The sequence below is a fragment of the Aquarana catesbeiana genome, linkage group LG09, assembly GCF_042186555.1.
Source record: "Aquarana catesbeiana isolate 2022-GZ linkage group LG09, ASM4218655v1, whole genome shotgun sequence".
NCBI classification, from domain to species: domain Eukaryota; kingdom Metazoa; phylum Chordata; class Amphibia; order Anura; family Ranidae; genus Aquarana; species Aquarana catesbeiana.
The window spans coordinates 5678840-5700313 of record NC_133332.1 but is presented as its reverse complement, the minus strand read 5'-3'; the positions used below and the strand labels follow the sequence as shown (position 1 = coordinate 5700313).

At 46.0% G+C, this 21474-nt stretch overlaps 1 protein-coding gene across 1 annotated transcript; it reads left to right on the top strand.

Annotated features, from left to right (window-relative positions):
* The first annotated feature begins 7876 nt into the window (after positions 1-7876).
* LOC141107396 (E3 ubiquitin-protein ligase TRIM11-like) lies at positions 7877-14990 on the top strand. Its single transcript, XM_073598098.1, has one exon. The coding sequence runs from the start codon at positions 8034-8036 to the stop codon at positions 9624-9626; it is 1593 nt and encodes a 530-aa protein (XP_073454199.1). The 5' UTR covers positions 7877-8033; the 3' UTR covers positions 9627-14990.
* Positions 14991-21474: the final 6484 nt, after the last annotated feature.

Below are 21474 nucleotides of genomic sequence, written 5' to 3'. Positions count from 1 at the left end.
GGTGTGTGTGTGTATATATATATACATATACACTATATTGTCAAAAGTATTGGGACACCTGCCTTTACACACACATAAACTTTAATGGCACCCCAGTCTTAGTTTGTAGGGTTCAATAGACACCCTCCTAAACCTTGTGGACGGCCTTCCCAGAAGAGTTGAAGCTGTTATAGCTGCAAAGGGCGGGGCCAACTCAATATTGAACCCTACGGACTAAGACTGGGATGCCATTAAAGTTCATGTGCGTGTAACGGCAGGTGTCCCAATACTTTTGGTAATATAGTATATATATATATATATATATATATATATATATATATATATTGTGATAGTGAGCGTCCCTGTCTCTAGAAAAATGGGTTTAACCCCTTACCACCCAGGCCAATTCTGACACTTCTCTCCTACATATAGAAATCATAAGTTTTTTTGCTAGAAAATACTCAGAACCCCCAAACATTATATATGTTTTTTTTTTAGTGTTCGGTTCTGCGAGCAAGCACGCAGGGATGGGGGCGTTTTAATTTTTTTTTTTTAATTGTTTATTTTACTTTTATATTTTGACACTTTCCCTTTATATTTTTTTGATCACTTTTATAGGACATGACAGGTCCTCTTTACAGAGAGATCTGAGGTCTACAAGTCCCCACATCTCTCCTCTGTGCTGGAAAGCCTAAAATAAAAAATAAAAATGTAAAAAACGATTTCGGCTTCCCAGTAATAGGAAAAGAAAATGCTGCTCCAGGTGAGTGATGGAACCAGGTAGGCTGGGGAATGGACTCCTTCCAGGGGTGCAAGCCTCGGCTCGCCAGCCGTGCAATTTGGATAAAATGAATGCAGCGTCGCTGTTTGAAACGCGTCTGCCTGTACCTGTTTGCCTGTCCTGTGGCGTTATTCATGTTACGGATTTTACAATAAAGAGATTCATCACCACCTCGGTGTGCAGCCACCCATTCCTTTTTTTTCCCAGCCGAGTACACGGCAGTGCTTACAACTACCGAGGCCGGACACAACATCATAACGTCGCGCCCGGGCTCTGAAGGTCATAGAGATGACCAGGGACCATGTGGTCCTCAGTCAGCTCTATGGTAATTGCCCACCGCCGGCTGATTCATTATCGCCAGTCGCACGAGCGAGCCGGGATAAGCACCAGAGGGCGGCGGGAGGGGGAGGGGGGTGTCCTTCCCCTCCTGCTGCCTGTAAAAGCAATCAAGCGGCTGAACAGATTGTTTATGCTGAGCAGGGAATCACCGGCAAAGAAAGAAGATACCTGGATACATAGTTGCCAATATTGTAAATAAATTTATAGGGACACTTTTTTTGTCTGTAGGCAGAGTCGTATTATAATTAGGGGGCGGGCCATTTGTTTGTAGGCGTGTTGTAGCGGGGAAAGAAAAATGGTTTAAACTAAATATTGGGCGTGGCTTAATGGTGGCATGGCTCAAAGGGGATGTGATTAGAGTTTGAGATGAATGAGGAATGGAGGGAGAAAGAGAGAGGGAGAGAGAGAGAAGGAAGGAAAGAGAGAGGTATGGAGGGACAGCAGGCCCAGATCCTACACAACAATAGAAATATGTGTATTCCAAAAAGTTTAATGATCAGTAGATAAATATACTTCAAACACCTGGTGTTGGCGCTTCAATCATCCCGGCACCATGGTTGATATGGTGTCAGAATGATTGAAACACATTATTTATATTATTACATTGTAAGATAAAATGAAATAGTTCAACTCACCATAATGCAGAATGAGTGGGAGCCCTGAGAGTATCACTTGCCACCATCACCTGCCACCAGATGCCATCAGGTGCCCCCAGCAGAGTCCCTCCTTACATCAGGTGCCCCCAGTAGAGTACCTCGTTACATCGGGTGCCCCCCAATAGAGTCCCTCTTTACATCAGGTGCCCCCAGCAGAGTCCCTCCTTACACCAGGCATTCCCAGCAGAGTCCATCCTTACATCATGTGTCCCCAGCGGAATCCCTCCTTACATCTGTTGCCCCCAGTAGAGTCCCTCCTTACATCAGGTGCCCCCAGCAGATTCCCTCCTTACATCAGGTGCCCCCAGTAGAGTCCCTCCTTACATCAGGTGTCCACAGCAGAGACCCTAATTATATCAGTTGCTCCCAGTAGAGTCCTCCTTTACATCAGGTATCCCCAATAGAGTCCTCCTTACATCACGTGTCCCCAGTAGAGTCCCCCATTACTCATGTGTTTCCATGCTCCCAAGTTGTTGCCCCCCTTTCACCTTTGTACTGTGGGATCAGTACTCACATCGTGTCCTTCCTCTTCGGCCACTGCTCCTTCTGACAGGAGTGACACTGCAGTCAGTAAGGAGCAGGGCAAGCAGCCAACTAGGCAGCATAGCGCTCAGTGCAGGTGCCAGGTCGTCCCCTCCCCTCCTGGTCCGGACCGTGGTCTTCTCATAACATTCCCGGACATTGACCTTTCCCAGGAGGGAATGTCCACACATATGAATCGATTTGCTGGCTGCACTTTACTAATGGAATTGAGGGAATTCAGTCGCATCTACCTGCAATCCAGAGTCACTTCACAATACAAAGGCAATCACATTTAGTGGACGGTCCGCAGCAGTCACATGTGAAAGCAAATACAACACCTTTAGCAGCCATCTCCCTCTAACAGTCTCTCCTTCCACCCTCGGTCATTAGTGCTCACAGGACTGGGCTCCCTATAATCACCTCATCCATAGGTACACATCTCCCAGGACCCTCCGGGGGCCCAGCCTCACTCAGGGAACTCTTGCGCTAGCCTGAAAAGCCTTGTGCAATCTGCCCCAGCCCGCCACCCCCATAAAGGACCGAACGTCTACAGCCAGCTCTTCCTGGGTCCAGGACTACTCTTTCCCGACCTCCTGCCCTGTCCAGGGTCTACACGTGCTGATTACACCTGCCTAGGTGTGGGGTGTTTAGCTCCCACGCCCCAAGTACTGCTAGGGCTCCTCCCAACGCGGCTTATACGTGGGCACTGACTCACTCATGGCATCACTGCAGGAGGGCTTTACCCAAAAGGGGGCCTAGCACCTGATGACACTATTTGCTGTAACCAGACACTATGCTGGTACAGAACCACCTAGTGGCAAAGTAGCTAACTGCACCCGCCTACATGTGCCGTCTGTAGGACACAAGAGACTTTCTCGGTGACAACCATTACAGGAAGTGAGGGCAAACCTGGCCAAAGTGGATGCAGCAAAAAAAGTCTGATAGAGGGATTTCACAAAAAGAAACGTATTTGGACTTTATCGGCACCCCACGGACATAATACACCAATGTAAAAAGCATTTCAATTTTTTTACAAAGTCTTAAAAAAAGAAAATTCGAAAGTAAAAAAAAAAAAAAAAATATCAAAGTGAATGATGCACCACAATGTTGTATAGGAGGCAATCTCCCTAAATATTTTTTTTTTCAGCGGGAACGCAGGGGAACGCAGTTCTGGCACCTTCAGGACTGAATGTATGTAAAAGGCAAGAGGTACTGAGGTGTGCTGCAGGGTCTGTTAATGCTGGCTGCTGGGGGATCTATTGTTACTGGAGGGGATCTATTTTGCAGAGGGGGGGTGTCTGTTGTTGCTGGGGAGGTCTATTGTTGCTGGGGTGGGTCTTATGTTGCTAGGGGGTCAGTTGTTGCTGGGAGAGATCTACTGTTGAGGGAGGGGTCTATGGTTGCTGACTGCTGGAAGATCTGTTGTTGCTATAGGGGGTCTATTGTTGCTGAGAGAGGGGATGGTATTTTCTTGTAGGTGGTCCGTTGCTGCTGGGGGGTCTATTGTTGCTGGTTGCGAGAAGATCTGTTGTTGCTGCAGAGGTCTGTTGTTGCTGGCAGGGGATCTATTGTTGCTGGGGGGTCAGTTGTTGCTGGGGGATCTACTGTTAAAGGAGGGGTCTATTGTTGCTGGCTGCTGTAAGATCTGTTGTTGCTGCTGGGGGTCTATTTTTGCTGAAGGAGGGGGGTATTTTCTTGTAGGTGGTCTATTGTTGCTTGGGGTCTATTGATGCTGGTTGTGAGGAGATCTGTTGTTGCTGCAGAGGTCTGTTGTTGCTGGCAGGGAGCTATTGTTGCTGGGGGTGGGTCTTATGTTGCTGGGGGATCTATTGTTGAGGGAGGGGTCTATTGTTGCTGGCTGCTGGAAGATCTGTTGTTGCTACAGGGAGTCTATTGTTGCTGAGGGAGGGGATGGTATTTTCTTGTAGGTGGTCCATTGTTGCTGGGGGGTCTATTGTTGCTGGTTGCGAGAAGATCTTTTGTTGCTGCAGAAGTCTGTTGTTGCTGGCAGGGGATCTATTGTTGCTGGGGTGGGTCTTATGTTGGGTCTACTGTTGAGGGAGAGGTCTATGGTTGCTTGCTGCTGGAAGATCTGTTGTTGCTGCTGGGGGTTTATTGCTGCTGAGGGAGGGGTGGTATTTTCTTGTAGATGGCCCATTGTTGCTTGGGGTGATCTATTGTTGCTGGTTGTGAGAAGATCTGTTGTTGCTGCAGAAGTATGTTGTTGCTGGCAGGGGATCTATTGTTGCTGGGGTTGGGTCTTATGTTGCTGGGGGTTAGTTGCTGCTGGGAGGGATCTACTGTGGAAGGAGGGGGCTATTGTTGCTGGCTGCTGGGAGATCTGTTGTTGCCGCTGGGGGTCTATTGTTGCTGAGGGAGGGGTGGTATTTTCTTGTAGGTGGTCCATTGTTGCTGGGGTCTATTGATGCTGGTTTTGAGAAGATCTGTTGTTGCTGCAGAGGTCTGTTGTTGCCTTTTATTTTTCTATTCTTCTTTGCACTTCCCGGTTCTCCTCCCGTGGGAGTAGGCGTGTTTCTAGCCTCTCCCAGACTCCTGGGAGCTAGTCTCAGGCTTCCCAGGATGCCACTGAGCATGTGCGGGAACGAGCGGTGAATGCTGGGAGCACAGCATTCACCACATCCAGGAAATAAATGCTTGTGGGCTTCAAATGCCCACAATGAAGATGGAAACCGCCTGCAGTGAATAATATAAGTTATTCTTTCCGACGAAATCTGACACAGGCGGACATATTACACACAATATGTGAGTATGTAATGCTGAGAAGAAAAGTTTGTGAATGAACTCAAAAAAAAAAAAAAAAAAAGCATAGATAGGTGGACCCCCGCTTTAAGTTATACAGAGAGCACTATGTATTTTCTTTGTATATTCCATGCATATTTGGAGCCGTATTAAGGAAGATAGTTCCAGCTTTCCAGTCAAGACACCTCCCAGACCACTAAGAAGTGGTGAAAGCTTATGAGACCTTCCTGTTAGTTCAGGGGTCCCTTTAAAAAGGTGAGCGGTTTGACTGGCAAGAGGGGGAGCACGTTTTCTACGAGCACTTTGGATTTGCATGAAGCACCCTGCATCACCGCTGATATTTGTTGTTTTTTCCATTTATGGACATTTCTAATTATTAATTTGGATTTTAGCGCTGCACTATTTATTTTATTGCATCACATGAAAGGATTTATATATTTGCCTTTAGTGTTCAGCAGCTTTATTTAGTTTGATGGTTTTTGTGCTGGCTGTTTGTTTTTTGATTATTTATTGTTACTGGCTGCTGGAAGATCTGTTGTTGCTGCTGGGGGTCTATTGTTGCTGAGGGAGGGGGGTATTTTGTTGTAGGTGGTCTATTGTTGCTGGGGGGGTCTATTAATGCTGGTTATGAGGAGATCTGTTGTTGCAGCAGAGGTCTGTTGTTGCTGGAAGGGGATCTATTGTTGCTGGGGTTGGGTCTAGGAGGTCAATTTTTGCTGGGAGGGATCTACTGTTGAGGGAGGGGTCTATTGGTGCTGGCTGCTGGAGGATCTGTTGTTGCTGCTGGGGGGGGGGGGGGCTATTGTTGCTGAGGGAGGGGTGGTATTTTCTTGTAGGTGGTCCATTGTTGCTGAGGGGGAGCTATTGTTGCTGGGGGTCTATTGATGCCGGCTGTGAGGAGATCTGTTTTTGCTGCTGGGGCTCTATTGTTGCTGAGGGAGGGGGTGGTATTTTTCTTGTAGGTGGTCCATTGTTGCTGGGGGGATCTGTTGTTGCTGGGGTTCTATTGATGCTGGCTGTGAGGAGATCTGTTGTTGCTGCTGGGGGTCTATTGTTGCCGGGGAAGAGGGTATTTTGTTGTGGGGTGGTCCATTGCTGCTTGGGGGGATCTATTGATGCTGGCTGCAAGGAGATCTGTTGTTGCTGCAACCCCCAGCAACAATAGCTCTGCCTCAGCAACAATGGACCACCTACAAGAAAATACCACCCCCTCCCTCAGCAACAATAGGTCTATTGCTGCTGGGGGAGGGTTTTTTTTTGTTGTGGGTGGTCCATTGCTGCTGGGGGGATCTATTGTTGCTGGCTGCAGGGGATCTATTTTACTGCTTTTTTTGTTATCATTAACAAGTTCTATACAAATTAGTTAGTACCACAAATGTTACTGTATTCTCTAAAAGGGGTGGTCTTGGGAGGTGGGTAGGGGGTGAAGCCAAGGAACAATGCTCAGAGGTGGGTAGGGGGTGGGACCAAGGAACGGTGCATGGAGATGAGTAGGGGGTGAAACCAAGGAATGAAACTTGGAGGTGGGTGGAACCAAGAAACAGTGCTTGGGGTGGGTAGGGGGTGAAACCAAGGAACGATGCTCGGAGGTGGGTAGGGGGTGGAACCAAGGAATGGTGCTCGGAGGTGGGTAGGGGGTGGAACCAAGGAATGGTGCTCGGAGGTGGGTAGGGAGTGGAACCAAGGAATGGTGCTCGGAGGTGGGTAGGCGGTGGAACCAAGGAACGGTGCTCGGAGGTGAGTAGGGGGTGGAACCAAGGAACGATGCTCGGAGGTGGGTAGGGGGTGGAACCAAGGAATGGTGCTCGGAGGTGGGTAGGGGGTGGAACCAAGGAATGGTGCTCGGAGGTGGGTAGGGGGTGGAACCAAGGAATGGTGCTCGGAGGTGGGTAGGGAGTGGAACCAAGGAATGGTGCTCGGAGGTGGGTAGGGGGTGAAACCAAGGAACGATGCTCGGAGGTGGGTAGGGGGTGGAACCAAGGAATGGTGCTCGGAGGTGGGTAGGGGGTGGAACCAAGGAATGGTGCTCGGAGGTGGGTAGGGAGTGGAACCAAGGAATGGTGCTCGGAGGTGGGTAGGGGGTGGAACCAAGGAACGGTGCTCGGAGGTGAGTAGGGGGTGGAACCAAGGAATGGTGCATGGAGGTGGGTAGGGGGTGGAACAAAGGAAAAAGGAATGGTGCTCGGAAGTGGGTAGGGGGTGGAAACAAGGAACGATTCATTCATTGTTTGTTATAATTAACTTCAATAAAAAATTTTTAAAAAGTTGGAGTGGAGGTCAGATGTTCCTGTGGACACTAGAGCAACAGCTACAGCCATTCATTGTTTGTTACAATAAAGTTAAATTTTAAAAAAAAGGTGGAGTGGAGGACACATGTTTCCTGCGGACAGTGGAGCTCCAGCTACAGCCATTCATTGCTTGTTACAATAAAGTTAAATTAAAAAAAAAAAAAAAAAAGTAGAGTGGAGGACACACGTTTCCTGTGAACAGTGGAGCTTCAGCTCCAGCCATTCATTGTTTGTTGCAATAAAGTTCAATTAAAAAAAAAAAGGTAGAATGGAGGCCACGTGCTTCCTGTGGACAGTAGAGCTCCAGCTACAGCCATTCATTGTTTGTTACAATAAAGTTCAATTAAAAAAAAAAAAAAAGTAGAGTGGAGGACACATGTTTCCCGTGGACAGTAGAGCTCCAGCTACAGCCATTCATTGTTTGTTACAATAAAGTTACATTTAAAAAAAAAAGGTGGAGTGGAGGACACATGTTCCCTGTGAACAGTGGAGCTTCAGCTACAGCCATTCATTGTTTGTTACAATAAAGTTCAATTAAAAAAAGGTGGAGTGGAGGCCGCACGCTTCCTGTCAAACGTGGAGCTCCACTCCGCAGCCAGACCCCCTCCTTTCCGTCTTCGTAGGAGGAAGGAGAGGGATCTCGGTGTTGGCACGCTGTTTTGTAGCACCCGATACTTTCACTTTCATTCCATTCTTCTGCTCTCAGCGATGGCGTCTGCTGATCTGAGAGCTGAGCTTGAATGTTCCATCTGCCTGGACATTTATACAGATCCCGTAACGCTGAAATGTGGGCACAACTTCTGCCGGCTCTGCATCAGCCGTGCATTGGACACACAGGAGGGGTCTGGAGGTTATTCCTGCCCTGAATGCAGACAGAAGGTTTGGGATCGGCCTGCACTGCAGGGGAACACAACACTGCGTAACATTGTGGAGAACTTCTTCCATGCTCAGCCAGATCATGGAGAGTCCAAGGTCCTCTGTACTTACTGTGTGGACTTTCCTGCTCCTGCTGTTAGATCCTGTCTGCACTGTGAGGTCTCTCTCTGTAATAAACACATGAAAGTCCACAAAAAGTCATCAGAACACGTCTTAACTGACCCCACGCTGTTCCTGGAGAGCCGGAAATGCTCTGTCCATAAGAAGTTCCTGGAGTATTACTGTGCCGAGGATGATACCTGTGTCTGTGCATCCTGTTGTCTGTTTGGAGGACACAAGGGACATGATATCGAGTCACTGGATAGGGCCTCTGGAAAGAAAATAAATAAAATGAGAAGAGTTTTGCAGAAACTTACAACAAAGAGTGAGGAGATGGGGGAACGGATCCAGAGTCTGCAGGAACATAGGAGTAACGTAGAAGAAAAGGCAGCTGCTGACACCGAGAGAGTCAATGTCCTGTTTGGAGACCTCAGGAGACATCTGGAAGACCTTGAGGAGAAAGCCCTCAATGAAATCTCTATGAAGGCACAACGGGTCTTCTTATCCATATCAAGTCTGATCCGGGAGTTGGAAATGAAGAAGGAAGAGCTGTCCGGGGAGATGCGTCACATCGAGGAGCTGTGTAACAGGGATCCATTGACTGTCCTACAGGAATCAGACATAGACGACCTGCACGACCTGCACGATACTGAAGATGGAGATAACGAAGGCAGAGAGAGACATGATAAGCTCCTCAGTGATGGAGGGGATCTAGATGTGGCTGGGATCGTACACACAGGTTTATCTGATATAATAACAGAGGTAAATGTATACATCTATATACAGGAACCTGCAGACATATTACTGGATGTAAAGACAGCCGAAAAGTCTCTACGTATATCGGGCGACAGGAAAACTGTATCCACATCAGATATGGACCAGAATCGCCCAGAAACACCAGAAAGATTTCACAGGTGGCCTCAAGTGTTGAGCAGTCAGAGTTTCTCTTCAGGGCGACATTACTGGGAAGTGGATGTCGGGGGATCGGACAGTTGGATCTTCGGGATGTGTTACCCCAGTATAGACAGAGGTGTAGAGCTGCAGTCACTGATTGGATATAATAACAAGTCCTGGGGTTTGGACATGGATGGTAATCAGTATGGGGTGAGGCATGACAGTAAGCAGATCCTCTTACCTGCCAATATCTCCAGCAACAGAATCAGGATATATCTGGATTATGAGGCCGGGAGGATCTCCTTCTATGATCTGTGTGACCCCATCCAACACCTCTACACCTTCACCACCACCTTCACTGAACCCCTCCATGCTGGCTTAGGTGTATGGAGAGGCTCTATAAAGATATGTGGGGAGAACCTGGAGATATGAGAACTCCACCCAGAGACTGATGGCACCCAAAGGAAAAGGGGAGGTGATTAGCTCAGTGTTGAGCCAATGCTTTGGGGGCAATGGTAACTTTCAAGAGGAGCTCCAGGCTCCTGCAAAAAAAAAAAATAGTGGAGCTGCTGACTTTTAATATTAGGATATTTACCTGTCCAGGAATCCAGAGGTGTCTTCACTCGAGCCGATTTTTTTCATCGGCTATAGGGCGCTGCCGCCATCTCCACTAAGGGAAACCGGCAGTGAAGCCTTGCGAGGGGAAGGAGGAAGGGAGCCAAACTCCTGGCTGAGTTTGCTGCGGCAAGTGGGAGCAGATACCTGGTTTAGGCTCCCCCCCAAAAAGGTGCCAAATGTGGCAGCAGAAAGAGGGGTCAGATAAGCGGAGATTCCCCTTTTGGGGGGGACCTCCGCTTTAAAACTCACCAACCGCCCCCAGTACATTGACTACGGTTGGCTGGCATGGGCAGGCTGGATCACGCGCATGTTAGGGGAAGTCAGCATGCCGCTTCCGCGACCGCTGTGTCCATTGTGTACAGCGCTGTACCGCTTTCAGAGGCCGGGGAATCGAGTGATCGCTATGCGATCAGAATGTCAACAAAACTGTTATACATTGAAATTCATTCATAACGGTTGTGCTTCCTATAGAGTGTTGCTGTGATTGGCCCACAGCTATCACACGGTACCAGGGCCAATCGCAGCGCCCTGTACCATGTGATTAGCTGTAGCCGATCACAGATCACCAGTAATCACAGCTGTTATGAATGTAACCCATTCAGGACAGTTGAAAACATTGCAGTTACATACCACCCAACTTTTTGCGATCAGAACGTGGGACATCTATTAGCAAGTATGTAGGCATAGGACACACCCCCTGCCACACCCCTTTACTACTTACGGACCGCCCGCCATCATTATACGGCGGCTGTTTGACGTTGAACACCGGAGTTATGGCAGCTTTCTGCTGCCATAACCCTGGTATCTTTTTAAACAGCGGGCGGTCTGCTTTCAGATAAAAGTGGTCTCTGCGGCGGATTCGCCACAAGATCATTTTTATCGGCAGCTGGAGAGGGCGCCCCCTCCCTTCTTGCCGCTCCCCAGTGGTCTCCGCCGCTTACGGGAGCCCGGAGCCGTCGGTAGCGGCGGAGACGATTGGGTCCTCTCCCCTCCACTTTCAGATAAAAGTGGTCTCTGCGGTGGATTCGCCGCAAGATCACTTTTATCGGCAGCTGGAGAGGGCCCCCCCCTCTCGCCACTCCCCGGTGGTCTCTGCCGCTTACTGGAGCCCGGAGCCGTCGGTAGCGGCGGAGACGATCGGGTCTTCTCCCCTCCGCTTTCAGATAAAAGTGGTCTCTGCGGCGAATTTGCCGCAAGACCACTTTTATCGGCAGCTGGAGAGGGCCCTCTCGCCACTTCCCGGTGGTCTCCGCCGCTTACTGGAGCTGTCGGTAGCGGCTGAGACTATCGGGTCCTCTTCCCTCTGAAGCATGAAGTCAAGTGAGGGTAAGATGGCCCCCCACTCGGCTCCATACCATTGGATGACGGAAGCGTTGTCAAACGTCACTTCTGCCCAATGGATTTAAAGGGGATATTTTTTTATTAAAAAAAAAAAACATTTTTTATTGCATTCAAGTGTAAATATGAGATGTGAGGTCTTTTTGACCCCCCAGATCTCACATTTAAGAGGACCTGTCATGCTTTTTTTTCTATTACAAGGGATGTTTAAAATTTCTTTTTTTTAAAGACAATGTAAAACTAAAAACTAAAAACTAAAATAAGTAAGAAAAATGAAAAGAAAAATATTAAAGTGCCTGGTCCCACCGAGCTCGCACGCAGAAGCGAACGCATTCGTAAGTCGTGCCCCGAAAACGGTGTTCAGACCACGCATGTGAGGTATCGCCGGGATCGTTAGGGCTAGAGCAATCATTCTAGCCCAAGACCTACTCTGATCAAACAATTATCATATAGTAAATGTATATTCTATTACAGATATAGCCAGGTTTTACTTGCTCCTGATGAGTGGAAGCATATCCACGAAACGCGTCGAGCTGATGGTATGTCACAGCAACTATGCAATATCATGCGATTTTTACCTTTTACCTTTGAGGAATATGAATCAATTCTCTTTAATACCATGGCTTTATATTACCATGTTAATCATGTTTGTTTAGATAATTGGGTTTATTTCAATATTCAGCGATTAATTTAGACACAATGATGCATATTATGTAATTATTATAATTATTCCATTATTATGTGATTTACCAATCATGTTCATTATATTTTGTATGATATTTACTTTTTGTCTTTAAACTTCTCTGTAACTCGAAACTTGTAACCTATAGAAATTTTTAAGTGCCAAAGTCTGTCACCATTCCATGAGCGGGGGGGGTGCAATTTTGAAGTGTGACATGTTGGGTATCAATTTACTCGACGTAACATTATCTTTCACAATATAGAACAAAAATTCGGCTCACTATACTGTTGTCTTATTTTTTCAATTAAAAAAAGTGTATTTTTTTTGAGGTGTCCCTCAGTCCCATCTCAGAACGTTGGGAGGTATGCAACTATATAGATCAGACCAAAATGAGGGACAAATGAGGGGGAAAGGGGGACGCCGGGACTCTATTCCAAATCAGGGACAGTCCCGCGTAATCCGGGACAGTTGGGAACTATGCTGGTACAGTGATCATCATTGTAACAGCAATAAAAAAACATCTGATCACCCCCCCCCCCCCAGAGTCGTACAGTTTTACTATGGTGAAACTAAATGACTCTGATGAAAGTATGTAAAAAAAAAAATATTACAAAAATAGTAAAAATAAATAAATAAATCGAATAAAAAAAAAAAAAATTCATTACCTCACTGTCACCAGTCAGTGTCTCTAATCACCGCCACACCAGTCATGTGATGACGCTTTACTGGACTGATATGAAAAAAAAAAAAAAAAAAGTGGAAAAAAAAATGTTTTAATTTCACCATTTTCCAAAAAATTGTGAAAAAAAATTGCATCTTCAAAAAAAAAAACTTGCCGTGCCTCCTACTATATACTTTGGACTGTCTACTTTCCTTTGGGGGGAGGGGGGGTAATTATACTGTCCTGACATTTTAGGGCCTCAAGAAATGAGATCAGCCGTCAGTACGTCAGGATTGATTCAATTTTCAGATATATATATACTTTATATACCATAGTTTTGTGGACTCTATAACTTTCACAAACCAATTAATATACACTTGTCGGGATTTTTTTTTTTTTTTCCAACCAAAGACGTGTAGCAGAATTAATTTTGGCCTACATTTATGAAAAAAAAAAATTGATTTTATTGGATATGTTGTATAGCAGAAATTAGAAAATATTGTTTGTTTTCAAATTTTGGGTCTTTTTTCATTAATTTAGCAAAAAATAAAAGATAAAAAACGCAGAGGTGATCAAATACCACCAAAAGAAAACTCTATTTGTGTAAAAAAAAAAATGATATAAATGTCATATGGGTACAGAGTTGCATGATCGCGCAATTACCAGTTAAAATAGCGCAGTGCTGAATAGCAAAACATGGCCTCGTCATGAAGGGTGTTAAATGTAATAAATGTAATATATTAAAGTTTTGTTTTGTTACTTTTTTTTTTTTAATTACACAAAGATGGTACTTAATCTGAATGTGCTGTGTCCCTTGTGCAGGTGGCTGCTCTCATAGTTGAAATACTTTATCCCTTGGCCCCCTTCCCTGGCATACACCCCCTCCCCAGTTCATATGAGCTACATGCAGGGTGCCGGACACATGGATTTCAATGGCTTTTTGGTTTTTTTTTAAGCACATGATTAGAGCCTGAGGCTCTAATTGGCTTAATAAAAGGGTGGGCTCGGGGAGCAGAGCACTGCGCCCCCTGAGCCCACCCAGTTGTGTGACCTTAGCGAATGAATATTCGCTATTATCTTCCTGATTCTCCTACAGGCCAAGCAGGAAGCAGGTCCTGAGTCTCGATTGGCCAGGGAGTCTAAAGGCTCCCGGCCAATCGGGTTTTAGGACCCACTCCCTGTTCGGTCGGGGAGGAGAAGCAGTGGCCCCGGAGGAAGGAGTAGCTGGAGCGAGGAGCAGCAGCCCTTGTCATCTGCCTCCTAAGGTAAGGAGGCCTCCGATCGCCACCTTCCCGCCCGTCTCCCGCTCGGGGGGGTGGGGGGTGGTGTTGGTTTGCTGCCCCAAAATTATTGAGCACCAGCCGCCACTGGTGCCAACTATGTCCGGCCTTTTTTCTGCCCTCCTCCTCCATTCATAGTGCTCCAAAACTCAACAAGTCCTTGGGCACATTGTACTTCTCCATCATTTTGACTAGTTGAACCACCGTTTTTTGGGTCCCTATTGCTTACCCAGCGTGGCAGGTAGTATGGAAAAGTAAGGGTCCATGACCACACACACTCCACTACTTCAGGAGCTGACGCCATCTCTGGTTGTAGCTATTTCCTGGTAAGTTAAATGCAACGGCGGCTGGTGCTCAATTTTCTTGGGGAGGGGGCCGGGGACATTTACGGGAATCAGAATGATGTCCCAGTCTGAGCCTGTCCCGGGCAGAATCCCGAAAAATAGACTTTGTCCCGGGCGGGCTGCGCTGGGGGGGAGCCTGATTCCCCCCGTAAAAAGATGCATCACCCGATGCGGCAAATTGATTGTCGGCAAAGGTGTCATCCCGGCCCGTCCACATAGTAAGCTGGGAGTCGGCGGATTATGGGTGATGTAAACAGCAAAGAGCAGCTATTGGCTGAGGAGGTAGCGAGGGGTGAATTCTGGTGAGAGGGAATCCATTGCTGTTTTTCCCCCCCATATTTTTTGTCATTTTCGAATAACTACTTCATACTGTTTTCGTAACTTCACATCCCCCAAATATATTATTTAATGATTTTTTTTTTTTTTTTGTATTTTCAATGTCGTCCTTCTAGCTGCATAAAAAAACTCTTTCCCAGTTAAACTTCAATTTCCCGTGGGAGACTCAGCGTGGTCTCCTACAAATAGCTGCAGGTAGGAATCCCCATTCAAAGCAATCGTCAGGCAGCGATGACCGGCAAATGATTGACCCTGGACTCAGATATTCTGCACTTAGAGTCGATCATCCCCAGGTGATTGGTATATGACTCATTACATGTGAATAGCTGTGAGTCCCGTCAGCCTCCCATTGCTTTGAATGGGACTTCACCACACAAGTGCCGAGTCCCCTGCCCGGAATTTCAGCCTTAAAAAACGAACTCTGTGGGGTAGGACCTCACTGCTGCCATTTTACTTATACAGCACTGTTTTTATCCATTCCCATGTGAGTGTATTTCTTTCTTTTTAAATAAATTTGGTACACATTTTTATACGGAATTACACTATGTGGCCTTCTTTTGTTCCTTTCCATCCAATGTAATTACCATCTATTCTGGGCATCACCCCTGAGCGACATACTGGTTCACGGATCATCCCAGGACCTTCTTTCAACTTCCACGGAACCCTATCAGCTGTTTACCACTCAAGCTTGTTTGACCCAATTGAACGTACGTTTCTTTGGGTTCAAACATTCCGGTAAGCCTCCCTATTGTCGGTGGTGGTGTTCTTTTCAGTCCAGATGTCACGTGCACATTGACATGTTTCACGTATGAAGTCACACATTTATTGAGGACTATCATCCCATTACTTTGTTTGCGTCACATACTCACTGAGGACTTTATTTATTCACTTTTTTGATGTCCCTTTTTTATTTTGAGGTTCGCTAGTGTGAGGATGTAATGGTCTTTATGCTACATATTGTGTGGTTATTTCACTTCTTATATTAGCGCTACACTTAATTTGTTTTCTTAAAGAACGAACTCCAATGTCTGAGCTCCAATCCAATCACCTTACACAATATCCTTTGTATCCCCTAAAGAAGGAGATCTCCACACTGTGACCCTTTACTTATCTTTATCTGGCCTTAGGACACTATTCTACCCACTGACACCAATGATGGGGCACTATTCTACCCACTGACACCAATAATGGGGTATTATTCTACCCACTGACACCAATGATGGGGCACTATTCTACCCACTGACACCAATGATGGGGCACTATTCCCCCCACTGATACACATAATGGGGCACTATTCCTCCCACTGATACCAATGATGGGGCACTATTCCTCCCACTGACACCAATAATGGGGTACTATTCCCCTCACTGATTCCAATTATGGGCCACTATTCCCCCCACTGATACCAATGATGGAGCACTATTCCTCCCACTGACACCAATGATGGCACACTATTGCTCCCACTGACACCAATGATGGGGTACTATTCCTTCCACTGACACCAATAATGGGGTACTATTCCTTCCACTGATACAAATGATGGGGCACTATTCCTTCCACTGATACAAATGATAGGGTACTATTCCTCCCACTGATACCAATAATGGGGCGCTATTCCTGCCACTGACACCAATGATGGGGCACTATTCCTCCCACTGATACAAATGATGGGGCACTATTCCTCCCGCTGATACCAATGATGGGGCACTATTCCTCCCACTGACACTAACAATGGGGTACGATTCCTCCTACTAATACCAAACATAGGGCATTAGTTACTCCCACTGACACTGTTGTGGAAATTTTATTATGTGTGTTTTATGGATTGTTCTCATCTGTCCCCATGTGTCTGATTTAACTAAGGAGCGCTCTTGGGTTGAATCGGGACCAGCGGTAAAACCGTCAGTATGAAGACCTTCTCATGGGCTTGGAGACGTGTTCTCGGTGTGTGTGGGCACCTGGCGGTTTGTAAGTATCAAGCACAATGCACTGGGCTTCTTGCCTTTAAATGTCTATGCACGTTAGAGAAGAGAAGTCCGCATAGCGAGAGAAACATATTATTATATCTCTGTTGTGGCTACGTTATCCCTTTTGGATACATATCTGCTTTAATAGGAGGACATTGATATCCGCCTTGTTAATATACTCGTACCGTATATTGACAACACCAGTAGCAATGTCCCTGCAGATCTTCTCAAGCCTATAAGAACAAGTAGAATGATCTCACTAGATACTGGTTACTCTGAGCAGTATCGAGTGGGCTCCATGCTGACCAAGATGGCGGGTGTGGCTGGGCAGAGAGCAGTGTCAAGTGGATGGGACATGTACACTTCCCCCTCCCACTCCTGTGGATGCCCTCCCCTTTAGTGTCATTTCCTGTGTAGTGTCATTTCCTGTGATGTCATTTTGTATAGAGGAAGCGATTGGCTGTTGGGGCCAGGACTTCCTGTCTGTCATGGCTTTTGTTGTCTTTGAATAAAAGAGCCAGTGCGATGCTCGGTGGGGCAGTCGCGCTGAGATGAGGATGTAAGCGGTGGTCATGTCTGCTTTTCTTGGGGATATGCGGGAAATAGAGTTGTAGGTAAGATGTATTATACCATTAGCTGAAATGGGCGCTTATTAGCGCAGGTGAGGTTGATTACGTTTAGTGTATAGCGAAATCTCCACGTCAACACCAAGACTTTTTTTTACTTCCACTGGCCATAGCCCAGCCCCCCCCCCGAAAGTCTGAAGGACAGTAAATTGACCCTTTGGTTAGAAAGTTTAGAGAGCCCTGCCCTAGAGTGTAAGCTCCCATGAACAGGCCCTCTGATCACTCTTGTATTGAATTACATTGTAACTGTACCATCCCCCCCTTTATTTTGTAAAGCACTACCCGAAAATGAAGTACTGAATGGGGTACATATGACTGATTTGATTCAGAATCTTACAAAAATGTATTTATATTTAAAGACCTTGAGAGTTCCTCCAACACAAGAAAATCTATTGAAAAGCCTTGGATTAGATCAGCATCTAAATTTATTGCAGCATATATGTAAGCATTAGCAAATATGGTAAAGTTTTGCATATATCATTTTGTATTACTTTATGAAAAATGCAATTTATTGTAAGAAAATGTACTTAAGATATCAAAACTCAGATAATTATTTTCTGGCCCTTGATACATAGGAGGTCTCTCAATCCCACCATGGCTTGACCAAGACTCAACAGCACTCATGAGCAGCAGACAAGAGGATTGGTTCGTCCAAACAGAGATTCAGCCCCGGTTGAGTAAATGCTTGGATGGAGGTCTTTTTGGATCTTCAGATAAACTGATCCACCAGTGCCCACCCTTGATGGAATGTGAGCTGCCAAATGAGGATCCCCCAGTCCCCGCTGGTGACTCGGGAACCTCCAGGGGAAAGTCATCCAGTCCTGGCCCATCTCCAGTTAAAACTTTTTTATTTAACATGTGAATAGATTGGGAAGAGTAGATAATAATCTGACCCCCATTGGGGTGATTTCGCCTTCCTGTTCCTGTGACAGCCCTTGACGGCAGGACCAAACCAAAAGGACCTTTGCCAATGGGAAGACACAAACAGTAGAACAACTAGACTGAAGTTCTAAACCCTCCCGTAATTTTACTGAAATGGGTTGTTGCATTGTGTGTACACGCTGGAGAGACTTCCCATCGCTTCCTGTATCTTTCTCCAATGGCGTGACAAAGCCAAAAAACACGATGTTCAAGCCATTTCCTGCTGTGTCCAAAATTAATAAACAAAAGGTTTTGGCTGGTTTGTATAATTACATCTTTTAAAACTGGGAAGAATTTAGATGGCTGACAGAAAGATGGGAATTTTCATCCCATAGTTCCCACTTTGCCATATTTCAAAACAGAGAATTCCTTGGTTCCAGGGATTTCCTGGTGAACTAGTAAGCAAGGAGCTGTGGTGAACTGGCTTAAGTCCGACTTCGGAAAGATCTATTTTTTGGGAGGGGGGGTGGTTGTTCTTTGTTCTTTTTTAGATTTGGATAGAAAAGGGTTGAACCTCTTTGTGCCCAAGAGAGACTTGGCATGACTTTTCCTCCTCACTTCCTATCCAGGAGATGGGCGTCAGATAGAACAGGAAGAGAAACAAAAAGTTTCCAACCAGAAGAAACAAAAAGATTCCAACCAGAAGAAACAAAAAGTTTCCAACCAGAAGAAACAAAAAGTTTCCAACCAGAAGAAACAAAAAGTTCTCAACCAGAAGAAACAAACAGTTTCCAACCAGAAGAAACATAAAGTTTCCAACCAGAAGAAGTGTAAAGTTTCCAACCAGAAGAAGTGTAAAGTTTCCAACCAGAAGAAGTGTAAAGTTTCCAACCAGAAGAAACAAAAAGTTTCCAACCAGAAGAAACATAAAGTTTCCAAGTAGAAGAAACATAAAGTTTGCAACCAGAAGAAACATAAAGTTTCCAACTAGAAGAAATAAAAGGTTTCCAACCAGAAGAAACAAAAAGTTTCCAACTAGAAGAAACAAAACATTTTCAACCAGAAGAAACATAAAGTTTCCAACCAGAAGAAACATAAAGTTTCCAACCAGAAGAAACATAAAGTTTCCAACCAGAAGAAACAAAAAGTTTCCAACCAGAAGAAACATAAAGTTTCCAACCAGAAGAAACATAAAGTTTCCAACCAGAAGAAACAAAAAGTTTCCAACCAGTAGAAACATAAGGTTTCCAACTAGAAGAAATAAAAGGTTTCCAACCAGAAGAAACAAAAAGTTTCCAACCAGAAGAAGCAAACATTTTTGGCTAAAGTTGGGCTGTTGCATAGCAGGGTGTGAAATCAAAAATGTTGCAAAAAAAATTCTCAGATCTGTCAACGTCTATCCTAGCGGATTGCTAGCAGAGTGAACTCTTAGGCCCCGCTCACATCTGGGCGTTGCTAAGGCCGAAACGCGTGTTTCAGCTTGCACTTCTTCAAATGCACGAAAAATATACTAAAACACCCAACGCGCTTGGGGTTCCATTATCTCCTAAAAGCACCCCAAACGCAGGTAGCAGCTGTGTGTTGACAAAACAGGCAAAAAATTTGCAACATCTCCAGTCCCAAAACCCGCTTGGCTCAGTGCCAGAATTTCGACCCATAAGCTTTTTTTTTTTAGTGTTTTTGGAGCAGGAGGTTGGCCGGTTCAAGTGATCGGAGCTACTCCAAAAACGTGCTATATAAAAAACGCGGCAGCATCGCTCAGGTGTGATTTGGGCGTTAATAAATCATCTATATTGTAGGGCAGGGGTCTCAAACTGGTGACCCTCCAGCTGTTGCGTATCTACAAGTCCCATCGTGCCTCTACCTATGGGAGTCATGCTTGTAACTGTCAGCCTGGCAAAGCCTCATGGGAATTGTAGTTCTGCAACAGCTGGAGGGCCGCCAGTTTGAGACCCCCTGTTGTAGGGGGGGTTGGTAAATACTGAAGTGAATGGGTTCTGTGAGGACCTGGATAATAGAGGACACAAGCAATTATCCCCCCCCCCCACAATCCTTAGCAGTTGACATTTACTTCATTGACTCGCAAAGCTCACGTTGGGCCGTGGATGGGTAAGGCTGATTCTTGGTCAGTTGGAAAAGTTGAGAAATCACCTGTATCCTAGAGCCGTTAAAGTGGGGGGAAAATATTCAATAACTTGACTGTATACACGGCTATGCTAATTTGCAAGGTTACAAATGAATTGTTTAGCGCATTTCTTCCAGGGTTGCGTTGCGTACAGCCCTTGGGACACGTTGCGAATTCTAGTGTCTGCCACAAAGCAAAACTGTGTCCGGCTCGTACTCTTCACCGAGTTCGTATTCCTGGTCGAATGTTGTTCCGCATGTGTTCCAAAGCCTCATAAAATTTGAGAATTTCACAAATTCTTTCACGAAATGAACAAGGTTTTCTTTGTGGTTATATTCTTTGCATTGTGGGTCACGTTTCTTTAAAAAAAAAATATATATATATAATAAAAATAAGAATTGGAATGTAAGTGACTGTAATACAGTTATGCAAATGCATTTGAATGATACCCTGTGCTGGCAGCACGCTGGAGAGTCAGACCGCCGCTCTCAAACACAGCACAGCGGCACGGCTCTCTGGTGGTCTGGCACGCCCCATGTGCAATGCTCCGATCAACGGTGCTCCTCGGAAAGTCTGATTGCTGTTTATTAGAGCAGTGTCTTGGGAGGTGTGCCGGATCAATGGAGACCCAGGCCGCTGCCTTGTGTGTGAGTGCAACTGTCCAACTCTCCGGCATTCGGACTGCAATGGGTGCTTCCACCTTTAGGGCTCATTTACACTCGCTTCGGCTTCAAGCCACATTAACGGCTAGTCTACACTTGCTTCAAGACAAGGCTTCGGACAGGTTTCGTTAAAGCTTTCTGAACGCTAGTCAAAGCTCCTGTCACTAAATAAAATGGTTAGCTTACAGTCCTGTTTACACCTTGCTTTTGCTTTGCTTTTGCTTTGCTTCAAAAATTATACCCCATGTCGCTTTAGTGGTGCTTCAAAGCGTCTTCAAAGCCTCCATAGAAGTCTATGGCAAAGCTCGCTTGAAGCCCCATCAAAGCCTCATCGAAACCCCACCAAAGGCTCATCGAAGCCCCATCGAAGCTCCACCAAAGCCACATTGAAGCCCCACCAAAGCCTCATCGAAGCCCCACTAAAGCCCCACCAAAGACTCATCGAAGCCCCATCTAAGCTCCACCAAAGCCATATCAAAGCCCCACCGAAGCCTCATCGAAGCCCCACCAAAGGTTCATCGAAGCCCCATCGAAGCCCCACCAAAGGCTCATCGAAACCCCACTAAAGCCCCACCAACATCCCTTGTAATAGAAAAAAAGCATAACAGGGCCTCTTAAATATGAGATCTGGGGGTCAAAAAGAAGGCCCATCGAAGCTCCACCAAAGCCACATTGAAGCCCCACCGAAGCCTCATCGAAACCCCATCTAAGCTCCACCAAAGCCATATCAAACCCCACCGAAGCCTCATCGAAGCCCCACCAAAGGTTCATCGAAGCCCC